The 20,460-nt window shown below is 47.0% G+C and overlaps 1 protein-coding gene across 3 annotated transcripts in view; it reads left to right on the forward strand.

The window, feature by feature from the left end:
- The window catches only part of TRAPPC10 (trafficking protein particle complex 10), an 89,030-nt gene extending 69,144 nt beyond the window's left edge, over positions 1 to 19,886 (forward strand). For all 3 annotated transcript variants that reach the window (XM_038581612.1, XM_038581614.1, XM_038581613.1), the window contains 6 exons: positions 5,514 to 5,614; positions 7,196 to 7,322; positions 8,529 to 8,699; positions 13,668 to 13,845; positions 16,073 to 16,267; positions 16,599 to 19,886. In XM_038581612.1, the coding sequence (XP_038437540.1) occupies positions 5,514 to 5,614; positions 7,196 to 7,322; positions 8,529 to 8,699; positions 13,668 to 13,845; positions 16,073 to 16,267; positions 16,599 to 16,837 (1,011 nt within the window). In that variant the 3' untranslated portion in view covers positions 16,838 to 19,886. The remainder of the gene's footprint in view (positions 1 to 5,513; positions 5,615 to 7,195; positions 7,323 to 8,528; positions 8,700 to 13,667; positions 13,846 to 16,072; positions 16,268 to 16,598) is intronic.
- Positions 19,887 to 20,460: the final 574 nt, after the last annotated feature.

A 20,460-nucleotide genomic window follows, 5' to 3' on the forward strand; every position in this document is an offset into this window, starting at 1 on the left:
AAAACAATTTATTACATACAAGAAACCCTCCCCTAAGTCTAATGGTAGATTTTTCAGCAGGAATTTTGCAGGTCAGGGGAACTGACCTGAAAGTCAGTCAGTCAAAGTGCTGAAAGTAAAATCTCTAACTAAGAATAATACTCTGTTAGGCAAAGTGATTATTATTATTTTTTTAAAATTTTATTTATTTATTCATGAGACACACACAGGGAGAGAGAGAGAGAGAGAGAGGCAGAGACACAGGCAGAGGGAGAACGGCTCCATGTAGGGAGCCCAACGTGGGACTCGATCCCGGGTCTCCAGGATCACACCCTGGGCCGAAGGCAGGCGCTAAACCGCTGAGCCACCCGGGCTGCCCAGGCAAAGTGATTATTCAGAAGTGATGAGAGATAAAGTGTTTTCCAGAGAAACAAAAGCTAACAGAGTTCCTCACCACTTACCTGGCTTTATAAGGAATGTTCCAGGGACTTCTTTAAGCTGAAAAGAAAGGATATTCACAAGAACACATGTGAAAGAACAAATCTCACTGACAAGATAAATATATAGGAAAAGTATAATGGGTTAAGCACTTATAAAGCTACTATGAAGGTTAAAAGACATAGGTAGTACAAATAACTATGATGACAATAATTAGTTAAGGAATACACAGATAAAAAGATGTAAAGTGTGAGATCAAAAACATCAGAGGAAAAAAACATCAAATGTGGGGGTGAGGGAGAGTAAAAATATTGAGCTTTAGAAATAAGTTATTAACTTATAGTAGATTATAAACATAAGTTGTTACATGTAAGCCTCATGGTAGCCACAAAGGCAAAAGCCTGTAGCAAACATAGAAAAGATAAAGAAAAAGAAATATAAGCATACTGCCAAGGAAAGGCATCACACCACTAAGGATTAGAAAGCAGAGAAGTAAGGAACAGAAACTACAAAAACTGAAAGAAAACAATTAACCAAAATGGCACCAAGCACATGTCTACCCACAATTACTTTAAATGTAAATGGACTAACTTTTCCAATCAAAAGACAAGGAGTGGCTTGAATGGGTAAAAAACATCAAGACCTATCTATATAATGTTTACAAGAGACTTCAGACAGGGCACACAGACTAAAGTGAAACCAAAACCTAAAAGAAATCTGGAGCAGCTCTGCTTTTATCTGACAAAATAGACTTGAAAATAAAGGTTATAACAAAAGACAAAGAAGATACAGGTCAGTATCTCTGATGAACATATGTGCAGAAATCCTCAACAACACTTTAATACCACATTTATTTATGTCAATTGATAGATCTCCCAGACAGAAAATCAGTAAGGACACACTAGTCATAAGTGTCACATTAGACCAAGTAGACTTAACAGATATTTACAGAACATTCATCCAAAGGCAACAGAGAATACACATTCTTCTCAAGTGTACATGGAACATTTTTCCAGGACAGATTGTGTATTAGGCCACAAAACAAGTCTTAATAAATTTAAGAGGGTTAAAGTCACATCATGCATCTTCTCTGACACCACACTATGAAACTAGAGATTAATTACATGAAGAAAATGGGAAAATTCACAAATATGTGGGGGATTAAACAACATGCTACTGAACAACTAATTGGCCAAAGATCACATCAAGAGAGATCAAAACAAACCTTGAGACAAATGAAAATGGAAATGTAACATACCAAAATCTATGAGTTGTGGCAAAAGCAGTTCTAAGAGGGAAGTTCATAGCAATATAGACCTACTTTAAGAAGAGGAATTGTGGGCAGCCCAGGTGGCTCAGTGGTTTAACACCACCTTCAGCCCAGGGCGTGATCCTGGAGACCCGGGATCAAGTCCCATGTTGGGCTCCTTGCCTGGAGCCTGCTTCTCCCTCTGCCTGTGTCCCTGCATCTCTCTCTCTCTCCCCCTCCCTCCCTCCCTTCTTCCCTCCCTCCCTCCCTCTCTCTCCCCGTCCCCCCTGCACTGTCTCTCATGAATAAATAAAATCTTTAAAAAAAAAAATAAAAGGAAACATTTCAAACAACCTCACTTTACACCTTAAGGAACTAGAATAAGAAGAACAAACAGCCCAAAGTTAGTAGAAGGAAGGAAATAACAAGCATTAGAACAGAAATAAATGCATTAGACTACAAAGACAATAGAAATGATCAGTGAAGCCAAGAGCTGGTTTTTTGAAAAGGTAAAATTGATAGACTTTTTGCTAGACTCGCCAATATAGAGAGGACTCAAGTCAGAAATGGAAGAGATGTTGCAGCTGACACCGCAGAAATACAAAGGATTGTAAGAGACTACTATGAATGACTATATGCCAACACACTGAACAATCTAGAAGACATGGATAAATTCCTAGGAACACACAACCTAGCAAGAGTGAATCATGATGAAATAGAAAATCTGAACAGACTTACCTTACTGGTAAGGAGACTGAATCAGAAATCAGAAACATCCCAACAAACAAGGATCAGGTGGTTTCACTGTTGAATCCTATCCGATGTTCAAAGAAGAATTAATTAATACTAGTTCCTCTCAAACTCTTGCGAAAAACAGAAGAGGAGGGAACTCTTCCAAACTCATTCTTCGAGGCCAATGTTAAGAAACCAGAAAGGATGCCACAGGAAAAGAACATTACAGGCCAGTATCTCTGATGAACATATGTGTAAAAAGCCTCAAAAACACCTTAGCAAACCGAATTTAACAATACACCAAAAGGATCATATACGTGATCAAATGGGCTTTATTTCAGGGAGGCAAGGATGGTTCATCAACCACAAATCAATCAGTGTGATGAACCACAGTAACAAAGTAAAGAATGAAAATCATATGATCATCTCCGTAGACTCAGGAAAAGCATTTGGCCAAATTCAATATCTGTTTACCATAAAAACTCAACAAAGTAGATATAGAGGGAACATACATCAACATAAAGGCCATATATGATAAGCCCTCAGCTGTTATCATGCTTAATGGTGAAATACTGAAAGCCTTTCTTCTAAGATCAGGAACAAAACAAAGATGCCCACTCTTAATCACTATTGTTTAACATAGTACCAGAAGTCCTTGCCAGAGCAATTAGTCAAGTAAAAGAAATAAAAGGCATGCTAATTGGAAAGAAAGAAGTAAAATGTCACTATTTGCAGATGACATACTATATATATAAAGACCTGAAGACTTCATCAAAAAACTTACAATAAATACAGTAAAGTTGCAGGATACAAAATAAATACGGAGAAATCTGTTGTGTTTCTGTATGCTAATAATGAACTATCAGAGAAATAAAACAATTCCATTTACAATTGCATTGAAGTTGTAAAGAATAAAATACCTAGGAATAAACTTAACCCAGGAGGGTTAAGACACATATCATGGAAACTATAAGGCATTAATGAAAGAAACAAATGCATGGGAAGGTATTCTATGCTCTTGGATTGAAAGATTTAATACTGTTAAAATGTCCATACTACCCAGCAATATATAGATTTAGCATAATCCCTATCAAATCCAATATTTTTCATAGAAATGGAACAAATAATCCTAAAATGTGTATGAAATCACAAAAGACTCCAAATACCCAAAGCAATCTTGAGAAAGAACAACGCTGGAGGCATCATGCTCCCTGACTTCAAACTGTATTACAGAGCTGTAGCTATCAAAACACTATGGGAGCAGCATAAAAGAATATACAGATCAATGGAACAGAATAAATAAACCCACATATATATGAGCAATTAATTTATGACAAAGGAGCCAAGAATGTGTAGTGGAGAAAAAAGTGTCTTCAAATGAATGGTGTTGGGAAAACTGGACAACCACATGCAGAAGAATGAAACTGGACTCTTGCCTTTAATCCATTTTGAGTTACCTTTTTTTTTTGGATGGTTTAAAGCTAGAATGTAAGACCTGAAACCATAAAATTTCTAGAAGAAAACGTAGGTGGTAAGTTCCTTGATACTGGTCTTGGCGATGATTTAATGGATCTGGCAACAAAAACAAAAGTCAACTATTGGGACTCCATCAACCTAAAAAGCTTCTGCACAGCAAAGGAGACCATCAACAAAATGAAATGACAACCGCGGAATGGGAGAAAATACTTGCAAATCATGTATTTGATAAGGTGTTAATACCCAAAATATATAAAGGACTCCTATAACTTCAGTAGCAAAACCTGCAACAGTCTGATTAAAACATGTGCAGAGGCTGAATATTTTTCTGGAGAAGACATGTAGATGCTCGACGTCACTAATCAGGTTGACGAGGATGTGGGGAAAGGGAAACCCTCGTGCCCTGTTGGTGGGAATGCAAACTGGTGAAGCGACTCTGGAAAACAGAATGGAGGTTCCTCAGGACGTTAAAAATAGAACTACCCTATATGATCCAGCATTCACACTACTAGGTGTTGACTCAAGAAAATGAAGTTACCTGAAAAGCTGTCTGCACCTCCATGTTCACTGCAGCATCATTTGCAATAGCCAAGTCATGGAAACCACCTAAGTGTCCGAGGATGGATGAATGGATAGAGAAAACATTGTGTATGTGCTCAGGGCAATAGTCTTCACCACCAAAAAGAAGGAAATCTTGCCATTTGCAATATGGATGGACCTGGAGAGCATTAAGCTTAGTGAAATAAGACAGAGAAAAATAAATACAATTTGATCTCTCTTATATGTGGAATCTGAAAAAAACTAAAATCAAGCTCAGAGAGCAGATTGATGGGTGCCTAGGATGGGGTGGGGTTTAGGAGAAATGGATGAACTGTTTTTTGTTTTGTTTTTTAGTTTAAATAAGTTGAATCATTAAAAAAAAGACATGCATGCACAAAAACAGTAGAACAAAAGGCTAACAAACAGTCATAGCAAAGACGTTATGGCATAGAACATTAGACCGGCCAGCACCTAAGGGTGCATTTTAAATTTTCATTCCCTGAAATTTCTTTTTTCCTTATCTTGTAACAGAATTCAGGAGGCTGAAAACCAGTGCTGGCTGAACACTGGTCTATGCTTGGTGTATTCATTTGTCCTGTGGGGGACCTCAAAAGGCAGGCCGGTGCTCTTAGGGCAGTTAGTGGCTTGGCCCACGCTCTGCCCCCAGGATTGCCTGCCTTCCTGTTATATGTTCATTGTGTACAGTGTTTGGACAACTCATTTAATTTTGTGATAGTTACTGATTGATCATGTCATATTAACGAAGTGACTAAAAGCACTTTTGTCATAATGTCCTGCGTGTTAGAAAACCTGTCTGGCCATGTCAGTGTGGGAAGCGCGAGGTGGGGCATATGGCCCAGAGCTTCCAAGACCCTTCTGGTGACTCGCAGATGTCTGGCTACTCCCGTGTTTACTATTCTTGTCTGGGTGTGCAGCTTTACGTTTCTGCTTTGTTTATGCACACGTTTAGTGGGGGTTTGCTTTCTAAATAGGAAGTGGGAAGGCCATCAGTTTGGCAGCCGCTGCTGACCTGGGTGGCTGCTGTGATGGCTGTGGTCGGGCAGGTGGTCTGAACGCACGGCCCTGTGTTTCTCCTCAGGTGTCCATTGACTGCCCGTGGTCCATCTACTCCACCGTCATCGCCCTGACCTTCAGCGTGCCCTTCAGGACCACACACTCGCTCCTGTCAGCCGGCACACGGTAAAGGCGCACTCCGGGCCCCACTCCCGTGCCGTGCTCTCCTGCATGGACACTTTTGCTGCTCAGAGCTTGGCCTCAGTGATGCTGAGTGTGCTTTCTTATGCAACCATGACACCGTTCTGATTCGTTCTGATTCCCCTTGTTCTGATTCGTGGTGACTCCCTGCTGTGCTACAACACACTCAGGGTTCCCCAGCTGCCTCTAAAGAACTTTGGGCAGTTGGTTTGTAGCACGTGGGATCCACACCAAGGCCCTGATCTTTTTTCATCTCTCCTTTTATTTGTCAAGCCAGTGACCCATTGCCGAACTTGGTTTGGTTTTCCTTTATTTTTTATTTATTTTTAAAGATTTTATTTATTCCTGAGACACACACAGAGAGAGAGGGGCAGAGACACAGGAGGAGGGAGAAGCAGGCTCCATGCAGGGAGCCTGACGTGGGACTTGATCCCGGGACTCCAGGATCACGCCCCAGGCCAAAGGCAGGCGCTAAACCGCTGATCATCCTCTCAGTTTTCCTTTAGAAAGAAGGTCTACCATTCTGAGTTTGACTGGTCACATTCTTGTGGCTCTCTGCCGTCTGCTGGTTGCCTCAAGGGCGGGGTTTTCAGCCTCAGAGCTACTCATACTTTGGGTCCGAGAACTCCTCGTTTGTGGGGCTGAGGGGTTGCTGTCCTGCACATGCAGTACCCCTGGCTCTCCCATTCTATGCCCGCAGCACTCTCCATCCTCCCCACCCCTTTCGTGACAACCAAAAATATATCTTGAGATGCAGCATGATGCCCCCTGCAGGCCAGAATTGCCTCCAGTTGAGAAGCACTCATTGCTCTAGAAGCTGGATTAGACTCCAGCTCTGCCTTTGGAGGAGACTGTTTGGAGGTGGAGCCCCGTGCTTCATCCTTCGGCATCAGGGGGCAGTGTCGGCCTGACCCCAATCAGTCATGGTGTGCGCATGGACCCCTGGGCTCAGGGCTGAGTCTGGCCTCTCACTGTGGAATTCCTTTTGCTTTCATCTGTTGACATTTGCATAAATTAGTAATAAAAATGTCAGAACTGTATGTAGAGTGCAACATTATACTAGCAGCTTGCTTTCTTGCCCTTCCTGTTATGGGGACGGGACTGTAGGTAGGAATGGCTAAAGACACCAACACTGCTAAACAGAAGTTGGGTTGCTTCCTTTCACACTGGCTTTTCAGACTCCTCTTCCCATGTGACAGGGACTGATGGGAACCCTGTGTGTCCGGGGTAGCGAGCACTTTCCTCACCTAGTGCAAGCTGCTGCTTGTTTAGGAAAGCCAGTTCTGATCATGTAATAACATGGGTCACAAGCAGAGCGTTCTTTGATCCATTTTCCCTCAGAACTGGCTTGCTCGGGAAGATTTGATTTTGGGGGACACTTTCCCCTGTGAGGTTGGAAGTAGAAATATAGGTAGCAACTGGTTCTTTTTTTTTTTTTTTTTTAAGCAACTGGTTCTTATTTTACTTTGTCACTCTTTCAATTCCCCAGAGAGTGTCTTCTCAACCAAAATACATGTATTAAAATCCTTAGATTTCAAAATCGTCTTTTTTGTTTTTCTGCTTTAGGAAATATATTCAAGTTTGTGTCCAGAACTTGTCAGAACTTGACTTTCAGCTGTCTGACGGTAACCTTGTGGATACTGGCAGTAGTGGTGACCTGCAGCTGGTACCGCTGAACACCAAGACCCCGCAGGTAACCCTTCTCCAGAATGGGGCAGAGAACAGGGGGAGCGAGAGTGTGATGAAGGAGTATCTAGAAAGTTCTGAGGAAAACACAGTGTGTTTGTAGAGGGAATCTGGCAACACAAAAACTGGGAGAAGTGAACAGCAGGAGGCGCAAGCACATTCCCAAGGGCTCTGAAACTGCAGCTTTGTGGCTGGATGTGCATGTTTGGGTTTCATTCCGTGCCCCGAGCAGCATGGTGGATGGATTGGGAAATAGAATGATGTTTATATTTGTGGAAGAATTAAACTTGTCCTACTGGCGCACAGATTTATGTAACTATAGGGTCATTCTTGAGCTCCGTGTTGATTGCATGGACACCCTCACTCCCGTCCGCCCGGAGCTAAACGCCTGTCTGCACCCAAGGAGGGAACCCTGTGTTGGTGTAGCCGTGTGAAAGAGTCCTACTTGTGTTCACGCTGCCTGGCTACTGCTCACCTTCCTGTTTCAAATACTCGTTTGTCATGTGTGTTTTTTTTTTTTTTTTCGTCTTGTGTGTTTTTGACAGTAAATGCTGAGTGTTTAGGAGATAAAAGGTTTTCTTGGGATGTTTGATCAGTAGCATTTTTCAAGGACTTTTTCCCCAGCTAAGATTCCACCCATTTCAAATGCTGGCCCAGCCTGTCCCTGTGCTTGTAGGTGTGGACATTAGGCATGAGATGGTGCTTATTCTGTGTTTAAGTTAACATTAAATGCAAAGTACTTGGCATGAATGCAAAGATGCCCTTTTTGATTGGTTGATGGCATTTCTGTTTTGGAAATGAATGAGGTACTACACACAAATAAATGTTCTGTTTTATTTAGAGAGAGGGAGTGTGCGCCTCAGCATGAGGGGGCTGGGTAGGGGGAATCTCTAGCAGCTCCAGGCCGAGCCCAACATGGGGCTTGATCCCAGGACTCCAGGATCATGACCTGAGCTGAAGGCAGGCACTTAACCGACTGAGCCACCTGGGCACCCCAAAAGATTAAAACTTTGTAACCAGCTTTGCCCAATCTCGTTGCGGCAAGGCAGGCACGGGGCTGTGGGTGGGGCTGTGGCCACAGGCCTCCAGGTGACCCACATGGGAGCACCAGGGGGCAGAGTCGTGGCAGGTGGCTGGCAGCGCGGCTTGGAGCGCAGCCGAGGCGCGGTGTGGGCTGCGTCTGTGTGTGCAATGACAGTGACTCTCTTTGCAGCACATCTACAGCAAGCAGTCAGTGTTCTTTGTGTGGGAGCTGAAGTGGACGCGGGAGCCTCCCCCTTCTCTGCGCTGCCAGTTCTCCGTTGGATTCTCCCCAGCTTCCGAAGGACGGCTCTCTATCCCCTTAAAGCCGTATACTTACGAATTTCAAGTGGAAAATTTTTTTGTATGTATCATATTTTTTGGCGGGGGTGTGCGGTGGGAAAATGGAAAGTGGCAAAAAAAAAAAAAAAAAAAAAGGAAGGTGGCATCACACTCCTTTTAATCTAAAAAAATCAGGTAGGAAAAAACCTTTCAATATAATGAAGCAACAGATCCGGGAAAATCAACAGCTCAGTTGTTGGCTGCTGGTACTTCAGACGCCCAGCTGCTCCTCGGGTGACATGCCTGGCGCGTGTGCAGTCTTGCCAGTGGCTGTAAGATGAGTGTAAGGAGCGAAGGCTCCGGGTCTCTGCTCCCTTTTCCCTTGTTCACGTTTAGAATATCCTGGAACTATTTCCTAGAGTCCTTTCGTCCTGATCCTAGCTGCCACGCGGGGTGGTTACTTTATAAAGGGGTTTTATTTTTAAAAGAAAAAGAAAATATCGTAGAAATCTACTTAATCTGTGAATCTGTGCTGTGAAGACTCTCCTATAACCTGTGCATTACGTGTGGAGCTGGAGGTGGCCTTGGGCTGAGGAGGGAGATGCACTTGTGTTTCGGTTTCTTTGTTGAGACTTGGATTTTGTGTTGGGTAGATGAGAATGTAAATACATAGTTTTGTGGTGTTTCCTTTCCTTCTCTACTGAAATTGTAAAACAACACTTCAGGTGTATTCGTCTTTATAGCTCCTGATGTTAGCAGTTTTTTTAGTATGTCCTTCCAGCCGCCTCCCTGCTCCGTTTCACTGTCTTGATCAGCCTTAGGCTTCCGCAGCATCTCCAGCATGTTGGGTCTTTCTGTAGCACACACACCCCTTCCCGGTGTGTTCACAGCGCGCCACGTTAAATCATTCATGTGCTACAGTGCACATACATTCATCGGGTTTGCTCGCTGCCCATGATTATGGGTGCTGGCGGTTTCACTGCTCCTTCTTCCTTTGTTTCCTCTTTGAATCACGAAGAGCACAGATAAGGTTTTCTTTCAGACTGTAGAAACTGAAAAAAAAAAACTGTACAAACTGAGTGAAGAACCTATCTGCTGGGATTGCTGTTCGAAAACCAGTATTCTGTGAGGACTGGAAATAGGGATGCCACTTCTCTAAGGAAAGCTTTATTGAGTTATATAACTTAGATGCCATGAAGTTCAGCCATTTGAAGTGTCCCCTTCGATGCAGGTAGCCATCACTGTGATCCTTATTTTAGAACACTTTTATCATTCCAGAAAGAAACCTTGTTACCCCACTCACTGTCACCCCCCTACCGCTGCCTCGTCTCAGGCCTTGGCAACCACTAATCCAGGGGCAGATCTGCCAATATTTTGGCCTATTCTGAACATTGTGTGCAAATGAGGCGTATTACATGGGTACTTTTATTTATTTATTTAGTTTAAGATTTTATTTATTTGAAAGAGAGAGCATGAACCGGGGGAGAGGCAGACTCCCCATGGAGGAGGGAGCCCAATGTGGGGCTCCATCCCAGGACCCTGAGGTGACCTGAGCTGAAGGCAGATGCCCAGCCAGCTGAGCCACCCAGGTGCCCCTACATGGGCACTTTTTGCCGCTGGCATCTTCCCCCTGGCACCCTGTAGTGTATACCAGACTTCATTTGTTTTTATGGAGGAAGAGCCGTCCATTGTGCGGGTGGACCACATTTTCCTTCTCATATCTCAGTGGCTAGGGTCTGGGCTGTTCTCACTATGGGGCCGTCAGGAATAATAACGCTGTGAAAATCCCCGTGTGACTTCTCAGTGCTCACTTCTCTTGGGTGAGTATCGGGGCAGAGTCGCTGGGCTGTGTGGGAACTCGGTTTAACTTTTTGAGAAGCCACTGCTGTTTTCCAAAGGGACATCACTTTACACACCCCAGAGATATGTGAGGGCTCCAGCTGCCACATCTTCACCAGCACGTGTCCTCGGCATCCTTCCGCTTCCAGCAGGTGCGAGGGGTCTGTCAATGCAGGTTTTTTTTTTTTTTTTTTTAATATTTATTTATTTATTCATTCATGAGAGACACAGAGAGAGGCAGAGACACAGGCAGAGGGAGAAGCAGGCTCCCTGCAGGGAGCCCGATGCGGGACTGGATCCCAGATCCTGGGATCATGCCCTGAGCCAAAGGCAAGATGCTCAACTGCTGAGCCACCCAGGTGCCCTTGTCAACATGGTTTTGATGAGCGTTTCTCTGACGGCGAGTGGCCGAGCACCTCTCATGTACTTCTTGGCTGCTTGCATGTCTTCTTTGGAAAGATGTCTATTCATATCCTTTGCCCATTTTTAAAATATTTAGAGTTGTCTTTTTATTCTAGTGTTGTAAGAGTTCTTCATGTAGACTAGATGGCAGCCCCTTGTCACAGGTGCCACTTGCACACATCTCTCATTCTGTGGGTTGTGTTGTCGCCTTCCCCATGTGTCCTTTGAAGCATAAAAGTTTTTAACTTTGACGAAGTCCACCTTATTAATCACTTTATTGCTTGTACTTTGAAGGGTCTATGAAATCATTGCTTATCCTAAGATCAGAAAGATGAGAAAGATCTTGTGTTTTCCTTTTTTTTTTTTTTTTAAAGATTTGAATGTTTGGGAAATGCTTTTCTTTTAAATTTTTTATTTAAATTCAATTTGCCAGGTGGCTCAGCAGTTTAGCACCGCCTTCGGCCCAGGGCCTGATTCTGGGGTCCCGGGATCGAGTTCCACATTGGGCTCCCTGCAGAGCCTGCTTCTCCCTCTGCCTGTGTCTCTGCCTCTCTCTCTCTGTGTCTTTCATGAATACATAAATAAAATCTTTTAAAAAATTAATAAATTCAATTTGCCAACATATAATATAACACCCAGTGCTCATCCTATCAAGTGCCTTCCTTAGTCCCCATCATCTGTGTTTTCCTCCAAGAGTTTTATACTTTTTTGCATTAGGTCTGCAATCTCCATGAGAGGTGGTCCAAGTTCATTCTTCCCATGAGGCTACTCCGATGTCCCTGTAGCATTTTTTCATAAGACTAGTCATTCCTACCCCATTGGATGGTCTTGACATCCTTGTTGAAATCAGTTGGCCATCGGTGTTAAGAGTTTGTTCCAGGTGTGGAAGGCACCTCACTGCTACCTTCTGCTCCCATGGTTGCCCCGCAGCCACCCGTCTCTGTCCCACTGCCGTCAGAAGGCAGCATCGAGGACATGCACTGAGGACAGCATGTCCCTTCACCACTGTCTCTGGGCTCCCTTCCAAGATCCAAGCTCCAAGCAAAGCTCACCCTTCCTCAGCTGAGCTCGCAAACATTCCAGACTGCACGCGTCCAGCTGGGAGCTTCTTGGGAGCACAGAGCTGTTCAGTCGGCCACCCTAGAGCTGCCTTTTCTCCCTGCTCCCTCCTGTGCTTCCTCCTCCTTCCCTGCCCCACAGATGCCTCTGCTCCAACCCTGTCTTTTATGCCCTTGACCTTGGAAGGCTGCAGAAGATCCTGGCAGTGGCTTCCTTCAGATCTGTAGAAGTCGGTTTCCACTCCCAGACAGATGTCATTGGGTGTTTAATGGGAAAATCCCCAGCAAGGGGCAGCCAGGGTGGCTCAGCGGTTTAGCACTGCCTTAGGCCCATGGTGTGATCCTGGAGACCCAGGATCGAGTCCCGCATCAGGCTCCCTGCATGGAGCCTGCTTCTCCCTCTGCCTGTGGCTCTGCCTCTCTCTCTCTCTCTCTCTCTCTCTTTCGTGAATAAATAAAATCTTAAAAAAAAAAATCCCCAAGCAAACCCATCTGGGACTACTTACTGTTAAACCTCGCTGGCTCCCAGGAAAACGCTTTATTTTGGCAATAGGCTTCTTAATATTCTAAAATGTATTTTATTTGAATGTTTCCTAACACCAGTAGATACTTTTGAATCCAGTTTGCTATAATGATTTCGTGTACATTATATGACTTTAGTAAGATAGCTCTTGTTGCGTGTAGCACAGGGCACCGGATGGTCAGTCCTGGTTCAACAAAAGGCCATGAGCAATTGCATAAGAGAAGTTGATTGCTCACAGGTCCTGGAGGAAGTACATGGGGGCCCCCCCTGAGGGGCCACATGGGGAGGTGAAGGCAGAGAGCACCTGGGGGCGCAGGCAGGAGGGGGCCGGGTGCTTTTATTGGCATCTGGGGTTCCCGGGCTAGGACTGGACTGGTCATTTTGAACCAGGACAGTGGGGCTCGTGTAAGCCCCATGGGGCTTTTATCTCGGGGGCACATGAGGGGAAGGTGCTGGGGGCTGTTGATCACAAGGGGGCTTAGGGAGACGCTGTCAGGAGCTTACGTTTGCGTGTGACCCCGTACCCAGGGCATGTGCCTGCCTGAGGGCCGGTGTCCATGCAGAGCCCCCGCAGGCTGCTTGGCCAACAGAGCGGATACTGAGGCAGCAAGAGCAGGAGCAGCGGAGTTACTCTCACAGGATCCTGAAGAAACAACCCTTACCTTCCAAAGTAGCACCGCCAGGCTTCAGGTCTTTGTCCCAGGTGGTGAGGATGTCAGGCAGGTGGGAATAGGTGTGGCTGTTGGGCGAAGAGGTCATCGAGGAAAGGAGAACGTTTGGCCAGAGGCCAGGAAGGAGTGTTGCCTTCGCTCGTTGCGGTTCTGGGTCGTGTTTGTAAGAGGATGTGCGTGTTTTTAGGGGTGCCTCCTGAACTACTGAGGGGTGAAGCGACAGGCTCTCTGGGCTCTGCCCTCAGTGCCCCAGGAGACAAATACCTGTCAGTCCAGAGAGAGAGAAAGCAGATGGAGCAAACTGTTGATAATCCTGAGTCGGGTGACAGCGAGCGGCAAGGGTCCGCCTGAGAAAGACTCGGGTGCTCGCGGCGGGGGCTCGCCCAGCACGTGTCCCTGCGAGGGGGTTGATCCGGGGCCGTGGCCGGCATCTCCTCTGACTCCTGGAAGCGGCCGAGCCAGGCCCTCCTCCTCCGATGCCCGCGGGCAGCCGGGGCCGAGGATACCGTCCCTGCAGGCTGTTCACACACGCGCTTGTCTCTCCCCTTCTTGCCCAGACATTGTATAGCGTGAGAGCTGAGATCCTGCCCCCCTCAGGCACGGAGCACTGTCGGACAGGCTCGCTGTGCTCCCTGGAGGTGTCCATCACGCGGCTCTCGGACCTCCTAGAGGTGGATAAGGACGAAGCACTGACAGAGTCGGACGACTATTTTTCGACCAAGCTTATGTATGAAGGTAGGTCTGGGGGTGTCTTTTCCCCTAACTGCCGTGCTACCCCGTGTGTGATGGGCTTGTGCCCCCTCTTCCCACAGTAGTGTTCCCTATCTGAAGAGAGAATGTTCTAGGATCAGAAAAGCTCATTTGAATGTTTTATTACATGGCGTGGTCCTAGGCGGGCGGGATGTTGGGCTTGGTTGCCAGGGAGTCAGGTTTTCTCAAGCGGTCGTTGGGAACGCCGTGGCCCCCAGAGCTGCCCTTCCCTCTCTGCCTGTGATTCAGGGTCTTCCCAGCGCTGCTGCCCAGCAGTCCATGTGTCCTGGAGTCTGGGCCTCGTTACATCCCCAGCCCCAGCTCCATTCCCCCCATCTCCCAGCACTGGCCCCCTGTACGGGCTCCTCCCTGTTGCCCACTGCTCCAGACTCCCCGTCCCCATCTGCCTCCTCCAGGGCCTGGGCTGCTCAGTTTGGGGTGTCAGGACCGTTTATGCTCTAAGAAATGGTTGAGCCAACGATTTCTTGTTTTAGTCCCTTAAAAATCACAGTAAATGCATTACATGACGTCATACTTGAAAAAGAACTGTTTTCCAAAACAAAACAAGACAAAAAGAATAATGACATAATTGTGCATCCCCTGGATTCTCCTAACGTCTGGATTCCCAGAAGGGAGCTGAGTCGTCCTGCTGCCCTCCGTGTGTGGTGACGTGGCTGAAGGATGTGAGGGCGCCCCAGGGTCGCCCAGATGGGTAGTTGGTAAAGGGAGGCCTCCTTCGACAGCCCTCTTGTAACCGTGGTTCTCACCAGAACTTGACAAGTGGAACTTTCTTCCAGGCTGGGTCCATCCCAGAGTGGACTCTGAAACCACGTGAACCAACTTTTCATACTCCGTTTCCTCAGAGCCTTAGATCTGGCTTGTAGTTTGAGAGGCCCTCTTACCTCCGGCTGGCACCCCTTTCCAGCCCGCTCGGAGCTCATCAGGGTAGTCCGAGTCCTGGGACGCTGCCGGGCTCGCAGTGGCAAAGGCAGATTTTCTGAAATTCTCCCTTTTGATCAGAGTTTCGAACTGTATCATTGGCCACTTCTTTGAAGTGACAGGCTCACGCCCTTCTTTTTCGAGATGACATCTGCCCAGTACCGCAGACTGAAGAGCACCGCTGGCTCAGTCCCAGTGAGCCCGGGAGCCTGGGGGCCCAGAGTGAGGGGTACACGGGGCCCCTCTCGAATGGTTTGCAGCTTCTCAGGAGTCTATAATCATTTCAGAGTTAAAGTTAAAAAGATGTTTCTTTAAAGATTGGATTTAATAAAATTAATTTTGACTACTCCACGAAGGACAGCCTTAAGTAAAACTGGCAGTTTCTATCCTCAAGTGTGTGGTGAGGAACCCACTGTCCTGACCCCTTGCATGTGGGGCCTCGGTTCACCCTCAGGCCTCCGGCGCCAGCCACCGGTGTGCCTGGCAGCCCAGGGAGAAAGGCAGGGGTATGACCCCCTGGTGCCCCAGGGACCACCATCTGAGAACTGCTGCGGCACCTCCCTCAGAGGCTCCCCTGCCCTGTGTAGGAAGCCGGCCCTCTGCCACCCCTTCCCTTCTCTGCTGTTGGGGACCTTCGGTCCTTGGAGCTCCTGGGCCCTGCTATGTGCCCCCTTGACAGGGCTGCTGTCACCTCTCTGCAAGGCCATCTGCTTGTCCAGACAAGGCTCCTGATCCGCCAACTTCTTGAGTGCTCGATTACATATTTGAATTACACTGAATTATGTCACGGTTGTGTTTTAATAATTAGTGCTAATAACTGCATATATTAGGAATATCTGCTGTGCTGCAGGTAGAAGGGCTTACATACGTCTCTTTCCGTCCCATCCCAGAGGCTTGTCCAAGCGGCAGGTTGGGATTGGGACCCCCAGTCTGATGCCACCACCTGCTAGACGGACCACCACCCTGTTCCACCCCATTCCAAATTTGACAGCCAGCGTGCCCGTAGTCTGACACACCGCCTTCCAGCACAGTTTATCACTGTTCGTTTATGATGTTGAGCAGAACAAAGTGACTTTCCCTGTGCATCCAACACGTATCTTATTATCAAACCATACGTGTTTCCTGTTCAGGTACAGTTATGAGGCAGCAAGATATAGAATGTATCCAGTTTCGGATTTTACACTCTGGAGTGTGGGGCTGCTGGTGGCTCTTATTTTGGTGTGAACACGGAGTGCCCTCTCCTGGGGTAAAACCAGTGCTTTCCTTGTTTCAGTGGTGGACAACAGCAGCAATTGGGCAGTGTGCGGGAAGAGTTCTGGCGTCATCTCCATGCCTGTGGCCGCGCAGGCCACTCACCGGGTCCACATGGAGGTGATGCCCCTCTTTGCGGGGTACCTCCCCCTTCCCGACGTCAGGCTGTTTAAATACCTCCCCCATCACTCTGCGCACTCCTCACAACTGGATGCCGGTAAGGATTCTTGGAGATGAAGGGTGCGCTCGCTGTTGGGAGTGCGAGGAGGTGGTTGACCCAGCTCCAGCCACCGGGCTTGTGGATCAACAGCGTGGGTCTGGTGCCAGCGGGGTCTGACACCAAACACCCGGTCGGGGTCACAAGTTGTAGGCACCTGCTCTGAGACCCACACGGGTCCTCCGAGGGCCCACGCACTAGGTTCTCTCTAAACGGGCTGCCTCAGGCGACGTGTATGTGCACCTGAGGTCGCTCGGGCGGCCCGCTGCTCCCGGGATGGGTCACTGGTCCGTGTCAGTGGGCCCGTGTCTCACTTCCGTGCATTTTGCAGACAGCTGGATAGAGAACGACAGCCTGTCGGTGGACAAGCATGTGGATGAGCAGCTGGACAGCGGCAGCATCAAGAGCAGGGGCAGCGTGCACTCGGCCTCCAGCAGCGAGCACAAAGGCTTGCCCATGCCCCGGCTCCAAGCGCTGCCGCCCGGCCAGGTCTTCAACTCCAGCACGGGCATGCAGATCCTGGTCATCCCCAGCAAAGACGACCATGTGCTCGAAGTCAGCGTCACATGACCCCGCCTCGGGTCGGCACACGCCCCCGGCCGGGTGTGCGCGCGCTTGAAGGGATCCTGGCTCCACTGCTCTCTCCATCGCAACATTCTCGCGCTAACCAGACTTTCGGTGATCCTGCCTGGCCACGGAAGCCTCCGAGGAGTTCGGCGTGCGGCTGGTCGGCTGAGTTACAGCGTTTATTTTTGTGTTGTCAGTGGTGTTGTTACTCTCTCATCTCCCCATCCCAGTGTCCCTGTCCCCGTGCCGGCGTCCTGCAGTGTTGGCCCAGAGCCCCACTCCCTCCCGTCGCCCCCTCCCCGCTCACCTGGCAGCCTCCTGGTCCACGGGTTCCTTCTGGAGTCTGTGTGCCCTCCGGGGAGACACACGGCTGCCCCCTCGATACTGGACCAGGTGGATCCGTGAGTCTCCTGGGGGATAAAACACTGTCCTTTATCCCAGATGAGCAGTGCTTTTCTAGAATAACAACTCCCCATTAGGGCAGGTCAGTGAGGCTGAGGGCTGGGGTGGGGTGGGAACAGAACCCCTTCTGTGCCTTGGGGGTCGCACGGGGCGGACCTGGAACCTCCATTAGCTGGAGCCATCTTAAAGGTACTTTGGGAAGATTAGACCAGGGCCTAAGGGACGACTTGGCATCGAAGTAGTTTAGGAATAACTGTTTCTGGAACCCCTGCTCCCCATGATGTTGACTGAATGTCATATGCACTTGGAATTAAATATGTATTTATTTTAATTATCATTATATATGTGGGGGTTGATACATTGTTTTCTTCTCACCTTTAAAGTCTTCACATGTCATCGTCACTGTGTAATCAATATGTTTCTTCTGCACCGGAGTCCTAGACATTAAGAGGCTCCATTTCAGGGGAGAACTGGGAGTGCCCTCTCAGTGTGCTTCTAGTTTGGTTGTGGGAAGGACGAAAGTCTTGGAATGTTCTCTGCCGGCCCACTAAAATTGCCATCATACCATACCAATGGATTAATTTGCTTTCGGTTGTAAATTTAATTGTACATATGGTTGATTTATTATTTTTAAAAGTACAGACTAACTGATGTAATGTTTATGTATAAGTTGCACCAAAAATCAAGGATAAAATAAATGTGTGTTTGTTTTTACTGGTGTGAGAGTCACAGCTTGTAAATAAGTGTTGGGTGTATGCAACCTTTTCCAGCTCTCCAAAGCGATGTATTTTTGTACATAAGAAATAGAGAACTCTTACTTCCCTGGCAAGGCGTGGTTGGAATCGAGCCTGACCGGGCTGCTGCAAGTGAGTGTAGACAGGTCCAGCACGGGGTGCGGCCGCGCGGGAGCAACCTCAAGCATGTGAGCCCGAGAGGAGAGGGGGCCTCTGCAGCAGCTGCCGCCAGTCCTGCCGGTCACCTGTGGGTGTGGGAGCGAGGCTGGCGGGGTGATGGGGTGGGGTGGTGGTGGGGAGCAGGGAGCGGGGGCCGGCGGGAAGCTCGGAGCAACTAGAACAGAGCAGTCGTGTCCACGCTTCTGTGCGCTGTCTTTTCACTCAACAAATGAGGTGGCGTGATTCCCCCTACCCTGCCCCCTGTCTTTTTCATTTACAGAAATTGGAAATGTGTAAAGAAGATCAATATCTGTGTGTTTAATTAAACTTTTCAGAAATTTATCTTCCTTAGGTGCACTTTAAAACTAATCAACGAGTTAGGCAAATTAGAGCTTCAGAATCTAATAATAGATAGTTTAGGGTTTCTAAAATAAGTTTGTTTTGTTGTAAAAAATTGATGTTTTCCCTACAGATCTGCCTTCAAGCCCTGGGAATAAAGAGATCTTTGAGATTCGATTCTGTCATAAAAGCCTCACACTCTGTATAATGTGGCTTTCCCTCTCACCTTCCGGAAGGGGGATTTGATTCGATGGTTACCTTATTTCTGCTTGATTTCTTTGTGTCTGGGTTCTAATCCCGCGATGAAATTCTCTAGTTGTATAATATACTTAGAGGGAAAAAAATGAAGGGGGAATCCAAAATGCTCGTGGTGGTTTCTTTCTATCTTCAGTTTGTATAAAATCAAATTTATTGCAGGTTTGGCGCTCCACCACCCCACCCTGGGAATTACCCAAAAGATCTTTTGCAACCTAAGTTACATGGGTGCCTCTGTTTTTGTTTGGTTCTACACAAAAGAAAAATGTCACCTAAGCTTCACTTTTTTTTTTTTTTTTTAAGGCAGTACTTGGATTTTTGTTGTGTTTAAAATAAAATAAGGCTTATACGTTTGAGACAAGCTGGTTTTGTTAATAAAGATGCAGCAGCTGTTAAATAATTGTGAAGCCGGATATAGAATGTGCATCTAAAAAGCAGAATATGCAGCCGTTTTACACATATTGTGGAAGATGTAAATACTAGCAAATGGAAAAGGAAATAAGTTATAATTTTGGTGAATTTCATGGGGTTTCCTATGATCGGAAAAATTATAACTTCTGATTCTAATATGGGAATTGTATTTAATCTGAAAATGACTTTTACCTACAGTCCATTGTCAGCGCAGCTGGTCATGGGTTGGATTCGTGTACCAGTAAGTCTTGGTTGGTATCCCATGGTTAGCAGAGGAGATACACACCGGCTCCGGTTCAGTGTTTCTTTAGTGTTTAAAGTAAGCTTGAGTTATAAAATGAAATCAAGGAGTCTCTCCAGATGTGTACATAAAATGAAACGTTATACCACTTTTTAAAGAACAAACTATGCTGATCTAAATGTTTTTGCTGTCGATTGTGATCTTTAAAATAAATCCATGATTTTGGAATTTGATTTTTCATGGAAGTGCCCCTTTCTCTAAATTTAGCCGTCGACTATATCAGGCTGTAAGACCCGAAAGCGTCGTCAATAAAATTTGCTGGGATTCTGTGACTGGAAAAGGTGACAAGTTGGTGACTTTGACACTGCAGGTATTAATTCCATTTTCATGGTTTACTATGAGAGTCATTTTTCACATTATTCTGTAATATATTGTTAGACTAAAGCCATTGTATTAAGACTGTTTAAAATGTAAGCATTGTAATTCTGAAAATACACATTTTAAGAAGAAACTTTGCTGTTTTGAACTTCATTCTTTTGCCAAGGGGCTTGAAAGAGGAGCGTGTGAAGAATTTTCTTGCCTTCTCCCTAATGCTTCCTGACTCGAAGCAAAGATTATTTATTTACGTTGTGGGGAGCATCAGGGATTTTTTTCATAGTTCATCCCCCGGTGGCCCCTAGGAATAAAGACACTTGAGTCTTTAGGTTTTTTGTAAACACAATGTGCCAACCTAACGTGTCACAAGGTAACTACCCTTGTGACGTTTGGTAGCATCGCGAAAAGAATTTCTAAAGCTGCTTCGAGTCTTGCTTTTGGTCCCCGGGTCGTAATGCGGAAGCTGTTGAAGCTGCACGTGGGGTCGGAGCTCCTCACCTCCTAGGGGGAGCTACCTGAGCCGAGGCGCGCACCCCGCTCTACAGGACGGGAGCTCGGCCCTGCTGGGTGCAGGCGGGGGCGGGGCCTGGGGCCGGGATCCGCCTCGGGGCGCGGCGGGGGCGGGGCCTGCGGCCGGGCTCCTCCCTGCGGCCCTGCCCCTCCGGGCCGGCTGGGGGCGCTGTGGCGCGGCGCGGCGTGGCGGCGGGTCC

The sequence above is a fragment of the Canis lupus genome, chromosome 31, assembly GCF_011100685.1.
Source record: "Canis lupus familiaris isolate Mischka breed German Shepherd chromosome 31, alternate assembly UU_Cfam_GSD_1.0, whole genome shotgun sequence".
NCBI lineage: Eukaryota > Metazoa > Chordata > Mammalia > Carnivora > Canidae > Canis > Canis lupus.